Raw genomic sequence first — 8,279 nt, forward strand, 5'->3', positions numbered from 1 at the left:
CCTGCTGCATTGTGGAACCCATTGCTGCTTTAGGAAGAGATGGAGTTCCACCTCCTTCTGCTGTGTAAGATGTCAGTTCTGTGTGTGAGTGGCTAACAGATGAACTCCCCTAGGCTCAGTCTGTTCCATGTCCTCACCCAAAGATCTTTTGCAAACTTTTCCTAGTTGGTCTTATGCTCAGGAGCAGCTCTGCTCTGGCCAATTTTGAAGGGGTGGGAGTTAAGCAGGCCTCCTGCTGTCTTGTGTCTGTGATGGTGAACTGGTTTGTTGTTCCTGTGAGACAGTGAAGCAGAGGAGAAATAAAAAGAAGCTCAGAGAAATCTAGAGAAAGTTGTTTGCTGTGGAAGGATCTGCCCCAGCAGCAGAGGTTTCCTTCCCTGTGGTGTATCTCCTTCTGTCATTGATCTCAGCTGGTATGGTCCTGAGCTGGAGTAAATGAGGTCCTCCCACTTACATCATGGGTGCTCCACTGATTCACTTTAGCAGAACACCTTTTCTAGAACCAAACAACTGAAGAAATTATCTTCTCTAGGCCAGTATGTAGCGGGTGAATCTGTGGAGATAGTCTCTTGTGTTCTCCACTCTCTTGCTTGTTTTCACCTGCTGACATTTAAATGTTGGTATGTTACCTAGCAGCACGAGATCCGTTCTCTGGCAATGGGAGCCAACCATTTTCCCTAAGTGAAAGACCCCTTTGGATTCCCTGGTTAACCAGGATTTGGACTATGCTATGGATGGACAAGCCTGCAAATGAGAGGATAATTGTATCTGAAAACCACCAATAATATTTCTTCCATTTGCTTCTGTCCTGCTGGGTTTAGAGGAGTGTAGTTCCTCTGAATTCAGTCTCTGTCTCCTGCTCTGCAGCTTAAGGCTCAGAACCTTTGATGGCTCTTGATTACATCTCACGCCACCTACCTGAGATCTGTCTCACATTTTGCAGGTGCAAAACCAGAGACAGGACCAGAGAGGTTTACCCACCAGAAAACTCTGGCAGATGACAGAATTCAAACCCATCCTGGCCATTCCCTTTCTTGCAGATCACATGGTTTATAATTCAAAATATAGCTGATGATGCTGAAACCATCAATCCCCTCAGCAAGCAGCACAGCTGGTTTCCAGCTTCAAAATGAAATTACTGCAGCTCTTCAGGGGTTTAATTAATAGCTCCTATTCTGGTATCTTACCTTTCCTCCTCATCTAAACTTATGTTTTCTGCATCAGAGACTTTCAGTCTTTTCTGATTTGCAGATGCCCTTAACCCCTCTTGCTGAGGTGTGAGTTCCATCATCACTAGTTTCAGATCCCTGGCAGAATCTTTGGTTTTCTTCCAGTTTCTTTGGCAGACTCTCTCAGAAGTGTGCACACAACCCCACACATGCACAGATGCCTTCTCTTCTCTTCCTTGTCTCCCAGCTGGCTGTAGCCCTTCTTTCCTCCTTGGGACTCTGAGATCAGATCAGCCTCAGGTGAGAAGGGATGTGCCTGATGCCTGACTGTCCTCTAATACTTTACCTTTCAAGTCCATCAGTGTCTAAATTTAAAGTTATGGTCAGCTTGCCTCATTTTTAATGAAAAATGCATTTTCTGATGAGTACTTGGAAAAAGGGAAGCTGATGTGCCTCTTGGCATTCAGTGTAGGAAGAAATATAGTCTTGGGACCAGTTGAGTGGCCAAGAGTAAGGTGGCAAGCTGGGACTTCTAGGGGCACCTTGCAAAAACTCTGCTGCTCTTGGTCGTGGTTTGATTTCCAACTGCTCTTTCTCTGGCACACAAGTAAATTATGCCCTGGAAAGGGAGAAAGGCCTCATCTCTCCCTGTAGAAGTCAGAGTCCTTTGTAATTTTGCAGCAGTGAATGTCGTTTTGCTTGCCAAAGTAAGGGGCTTGCATGAAAGTCACCCTCAGGATCTTTGTCTTATAAATAAATCTCCCCATGACTGCAGTGCTGACCTTCTGCAGAGCTTTGATTTTTATCCAGGCAAACCTGCATCCACTTGAAAAGGAACCAGAAAGATTTCCACACTAAGAGTTTATGTGGGTGTCCTTATGTGCTCATTTTAAGAGGAGAACTTAATTCTTCTAACCAGAGGAATTAAAACTGCTGCAAGGAAGGAAGAGGAGAAACCAACAGCCCATCAGGAACCCATCTACAGTCTGTGGTATAAGGCATAGGTGGAGGTCAGGTAGCTGGCTCAATGGATTCATTTTAGGGAGTTGGATTTGGACATAAACTTCTGAAACCTCAAAACCAAACCAGGAACAAAGTTCCCACTGGCAAATGCCATAGAGTCAAGCCATTGAACAGTTTAAATGTTCATGTCCCCTGCACTGGTTGGCTTGTAGCAGAGTACAAGTCTCTCCTTCCAAAGAGAAGTTGCCTCTTAGTCTTGGGTGCTGTAATTCCTTATGTGTGCAGCAGAAAGAAATGTTGTTTCATGAAATTTAACCAAGATAGAAAAAATATATTAAGTAAATTATCAGGAAGCTGCTTGGCTTCTCATCCTCAGAGATGCCACCCTTAGCATCTCAAAGGGTGCTTGTTTTTCTTTATTAAGATTTTAAACCAGGTATTACCAGGCAGACAGGGGTGGAATCTTATTTTCACAGCTGAGCCGATGTGAAATGACCAAAGATGCTGTTATGGGGCAAACCCAAATGGTTCTTGTGTGCAGGAGAGTCTCTTTCTTCATTATATGTTTGCATTTTAACTAAAGATGGCCTGAAGCAGAAGACATGAGAAGGAAGATGGCTGGGGAAGTAGTTGAGTTAATACTTTGAAATCTTCCTATTTTATTCTTGCAAGTCAAGTGATTTCATGCTTATGGACAAATAGAAAGGAGTGGAGCAGGCCAGTGCTCTTGAGTCTGCTCTTTTTAATAAGCAGCAACTGACATGAGTAATTCCCTTGATTTTTAATGAGATTAATTGATGATCATTTGGTGACTGCTGTAAGAAAGTCATTATCTGGACCACAAGGTTTTATAGCAGGTCTTCTAAAGGAGTTTTAGTCAGAAGCAAGAAGGAAGGTGCTTGGAACAGAAGGCAGGACCGTGCAGGACTTCAGAAGGAAAGATGTCAGCAAACCCAGAGCAGTCTGGAGAGGCAAAGACTGGAGGGGCAGTTTTGGTGGTGAGTTATTTATGCATCTGTTGTGCCACAAGTGAGAATGGGCTGTGTTTGTTCAGCCTGACTCCAGACCTGCTGCCTGAATGGATGGAAAGCTCACTTCCTGGTTTCCATATACCTCCCTGTTTTGCAAAGGGATCCTCCACCCTGTGGTACACGGACATGGTAACGTGTTTCTTTCTGCTCACTACACCAGTCATGCAATTGGAGGCTCCTCCTCATTGTAAGTAGATGAACTGAGCTACTCCAGTTTTGCCAAAATGCACTGCCCAGCTGTGTTTTGCTGTCTGTTCAAAGCCAGCTACATCCCTAATTCAATTCTTTGGGACTCTGCATCTTCCTTTCTTTGCCTTCATCCTGGGATGATTTTACTCCAGGCGACAGAATTGCTTTCTGATTTAGCAAACTTTGTCCCTAAGTTAACTGTCACACATCAAAGATGTGAGCAACAACTTGTGGAGACTGCCCATGTCTGAGCAGAATAACCTGGGGCATTAAGTGAAGGGTTTTTTCCATCAATCATATGTGTATTTGCAGTTATAACAAGAATAACTTCCTTTAATGGAAAAACATTTGTCACAGACAAAAGAGTTTTTGACTTTCAGATGCTCTGCAGACAATTAAGAGAACTGAAAATCTGTTTATTGGTCTTTGTCTTTTAATCATGTGAGGGAAGGGCTGTGCCTACCAATAGGAGTTTTGGTAGTTCAGCCCTTAACTTTTTTCATTCCCAGCTACTCCCTTTGTCTCCTCTTACCATAACTGGGCCGAGGGGGGATGTTAGGCATTGGCTCAGGACACTCCATCATCTTTGGAAGATTTGGGATGTTTAATTCAAGTCCACTGATGCTTTTTTTCTCATGTATACATCTCCTTCTCATCTTCCACTTTGCATCCCTCTCTGTGGGTGGGAGGATACAGAATCCTGCTTTTTTAGGACTTTAGCTCTAAGTTGCACTGGCTTTGAATGGCAGAACTGGGTGCAGGAAAGTGCTGAGGAAGGCTCTCTGCTTCTGCTGCGCTTTATTTGACTTTAACATCCTGAAGGTTCCGTGGCTTCTGGAGTGCCCCTGCCTCCCCCAGCTCCCCCAGACTTTCCCAGTGGAGGCAAGAGCTGGGGTGGAAAGTGTAGTCTATGAAAGTTTAGCCAAACTCTTCCAGCTTCAGTTTATTGTATCTATTTTGCTGATATCCACCCTTTAGATAAATAGCACTAAGTTATACACGTTGTGTCTCTCTTGATGTGGTTAAAAAGGCTTGTATTAGCCAAGCTAATCTAACTCCAAGAATAACCCTGGGAATTTGACTGTATCAGTTCCAGCTTCAATCAGTCACCACGCAGTCAAGTGAGAATTGCCTTCCTGGCTAAAAGTGTAGCAGCAGTGAAACTCGAAGTCAGTAGGTGGGGATTCCCTCCCCCTCTTTTTTTTCCCCCCTCTTCTTTGAAAGAAGCTCCTGCCCATGCCTGACCTCAGACACCCAGAGCTCTACCTACAAGAAAACAAAATTTCCCATTTTTAATAAAAAATCTGTCTCTGTAGGCAGAAAAGCGAGTTAGCTAACAATCCGCAAAGCCATGCTCTATTTATTTACCAGGCTGACTCCCTGATGGGGAAACATGTGGGATCTTTTAAGTCCTTCTTCTGCACAGATGTTGCTTCTACTGCCGAGTTTCCTCTTGATCTTTGGTTTGCTGTGCCACATGGTGAAAACGCTGGAGATGTTGTGTGCGGTGGAAGACGAGAAGGATTCTGCGTGCTTAAAACAAAACCAATAAAAAAGAAAAAAAAATTCTGACTGTTTTTCCCCAAGTTAGCAAAAAAATATTTTTAAAAGGAAATCTGTCGAGCTAGCAAAAACCCTTTTAACTTGCACAGCCTCCCTGTTGGGCACGTAGCACTGATGAGATTAAATGCTGATTGACGAGTATCCCCTCCCTTCCCCCAGTTCTTGCTGCCACTTTGCCTATTTGTGTTGAGCTGTAGATCCTGTTGAGGTGAGGAGATAGGGGTTCTGCAAGGGCAAGTAACACTACTGCTTTGCTTTTCCTTCCTTGCCTTCCTCAGAGATCACAGGACATGTGGACTGTGAGTTGAAAGATGTCTCTCCTGGTCTGTTGGAAAGGAGCCCCGGGGCTGGCAGGAGCTTTGGAGTTCCCCCTGCTCGAGGGAGCCAGGGCTTCTGAGTAGGGAGGGGACACTGGGCAGCACAGAGACATCATGCATAGGGAACACAGGGAGAAATGAAACAGAATGTGAAGATTTGGGTCTCTGTCTTGGTAGCACCATTGCTAAATGAGAGCAAAAGATTGCAGAGGGTGAATGGGAGAGATGAGAGGCTCTGGCATTTTTCAGGGATGGAGTTGGTCTTCTTTGGGCAAGTCCATGAAGGTGTCACTACAGCAGGTGAATCTGTCTGCCTGAGGCCTTTCAGCTGCTCTTCAGCCTCAGTGGCGCTGGTCCATGAGGTCTCATCATCCAAGGATACATCACAGAGCTCCTTTAGGAATGTCAGAGCAGCATGCAGCTTTCCTAGGTTAGGAAACCATGTGCTAAAGGCTACTGGGCTGGCAGCACACCCACCTTGAGCTGTGCTTTCAGGACATTCGTGGGACTGGTGTTCTGTGGGATGCTTTGCTCTCTGAGGCCTCCTTGCCTGTGGTCCTCCATGTAGGGACTGCAGTGGCAGATACTCCCCAAAACCCCATCTCTGTCTCCCTGGGAGAACAGAAACTCTTTCTTACTGGACCAGGGCAGTGGGTCTTTCTGGCACTGCCATAAAAGCAGAGCAGGTGTTTTATTAGATATGCTTTAATCTGGTTGCTTGAACAGCCATTTTTTTAGCCAGGAGAGTGGTCTTTCAGATGGACAGGTAAAACCTGTTGCTACACCAGCACTTAGCCAGGCTGTGTATTAGAGAAAAGGCATGTGTGTAGCAAAAACTGGGAGCCTAATTTTAGAATGACAGCAAGGCCAGGCTCAGCTGTCTGCCTGGGCCCTATCCCAGCTCCTTTCTGCTGCCAGAAACTTGCCCTCCCTTTCTTGGAGTGAACTGTATCATACCTTTTTAAGTACAGGCTCCCCTCCAACAAGACAAAGTAATTCCTGCAGTTGCTTTTGTCTTAAACCACACACAAACCAAGAGGTCCCTTGGTCCCTATGCGAATGGTCCATGTTTCCCCTTAAGATGTTTGTTGTGCTTCCTTTGCAGATGCAGCTTCTGGACAAGTTCCCTATTGAAGGAGGCCAGAAGGATCCCAAGCAAAGAATCATTCCTTTTCTACCAGGTAATGCTGCGGGGAAAGCCCTTAATAAGATGGCTGAGAGCAGCTGGAGACTGCAGTTCCCTGGCTACGCTGGTACTACCATCTCTGGTACTTTTTGTGACCATTCTTATAAATGCCTTTTCCCTGGGAGCTCATACACCCAGCCTTGTGATACCAGACCTGCACCTCCTCCTAAAATAGCTGGCATGGTGTTTAGTGCTCTCAGGGGATCTTTCATCAGCTGTTCAGATTCAGGTTGGCTCATGCCTTGTTACACAAAGGGATTTGATGGTTTCTGAGGGGCTGTCTTTGTGGTGCAGCCAGGCAGGCTGAGCTCCAGCCACCATTTGGGAGACCACTGGGGGCAAGAGTCAGTATTTGTCATTTCTGGATGCTGTAGCTCTGCAGACACTGTTACTGTGCAATGAAGAATGAATAACTGGAGTTGCCCCTGCGAGAGAAAGGAAACTGAAGGAAGGTTAAAAGCAAATAGGGATTTCTGCAATGCTGAGCCCCTGTCCCTCTGACACCTTTTGTAGAGTGTGTGAACATGAAGGATATGCTGTCCTGAGGGTAACAGAACACCCTTCTACATAGCTTCTTCCAGCAGCAGCTGCAGGGATGGCATGGGGGAGATGAGCCAGACCACAGCGTGCTCTTGGCAGTGCAGGCTCTGGCCAGCTCCCTATTGTCTGGCTGCATCATTCTGGCTGTTGGCTCTAAGCTTGGCTTGCTGCACTGCCTGCCAGGATAAGTGAAGTATTTTCAGCCTGTTAAAAGATCTCTTCTGTCTCTCTATATGAAAAGGAGATCCCAGCTCTTCCCTTAAGGTCTGTGAAGAGAAGCTGGGATGGGAGGGCTTCACATCACCTTATGAAACCTCTTTGTGATAAGAATGGATACTGCTGGCCTGCTTTTCTTACTGGAAAGCATTCTGAAGTCCTTGAAAGCACTGTACAGGAGTGCAGATTGCTTCACATGAGGTGCTGTAGGAAAATCCTGTCTGCAGGTAGCATTTGTTCCTCCTGTATTGACTGTCACTGCCCTGTTTTATTTTCTTCTAGAAAAATGTTGGCTGACTGCAGGTGGCTGCTCCTCAGCCTTTGTGCAGATCATAGTGTTTGGATGTCCTGATATATGTGTGCGTGATATTTGCAGAGGGTGAGATAAAGCCCATGTGCCCATTACAACACTTCCTACCGTTCCCACCCTCCAGGACCATGAGGGAGATGGTAGTGCCACATGTCCTTGAGGGGAAGAATTATATCTGGAAAACATTTGGGTTGACTTAGTGTCCCAAAGAGAGAAACTGCCAGAACAGAATAGACCTCAGCTGTATTTAATTTAAAATTTCTGTGATATATGTTCTACTTTTGATATTGAATCTCTGCCTCTTTCTTGTTGAACTGCTGAACAGCCCTTGTTGCTTTACCCAGGAACAAGGTGACTCAGCTAAATGTCAAACAATGTCAAACTCTGTTAAATAAACTGGCTGCCAAAATTAGAATACGCATGGCATTTCTGCAGCTGGAGCCCTGCATTACGGAAACGAATATCTAGCTATAAACTCCCTTAATTAAAAAATGGCAAGGCAGATGTTTGTACTTAAATCCTGCTTCATGAAGATGTTATGGTTCTGCTTGCTTATTGTGGGCCAGATCCAGCCAAGCTGGAGTGGCTCTGCAGACTGTGTTCTGAGTGCCCAGGGTTTGCTGTGCCACTTGCAGGGCAGGACAAATCCCCCCATCAGCTCTGGCCTAGGAAGTTGGCATATTCCATCCTGGAACTCCTGTTTGTTGGTGCTCTCCTGAAGTAATAATTTGTGCTTGACTGTGCTGGAAACCTTTTACCTGTAAAACCAAGGAAAATGTAATGGTGTTCAGAGCC

The 8,279-nt window shown here is 45.5% G+C and overlaps 1 protein-coding gene across 2 annotated transcripts in view; it reads left to right on the forward strand.

Moving 5' to 3' along the window:
- Positions 1–8,279, forward strand: part of SH3PXD2A (SH3 and PX domains 2A) — a 191,851-nt gene that overhangs the window by 20,137 nt on the left and 163,435 nt on the right. Inside the window, exon 2 of one of the 2 annotated variants that reach the window (XM_031063005.1) lies at positions 6,338–6,413. In XM_031063005.1, the coding sequence (XP_030918865.1) occupies positions 6,338–6,413 (76 nt within the window). Of the gene's footprint in view, positions 1–6,337; positions 6,414–8,279 lie in introns of those variants that run through there. The other variant, XM_031063009.1, reaches the window with a different exon arrangement.

The sequence above is a fragment of the Geospiza fortis genome, unplaced genomic scaffold (assembly GCF_000277835.1).
Source record: "Geospiza fortis unplaced genomic scaffold, GeoFor_1.0 scaffold130, whole genome shotgun sequence".
Classification (NCBI taxonomy): Eukaryota; Metazoa; Chordata; class Aves; order Passeriformes; family Thraupidae; genus Geospiza; species Geospiza fortis.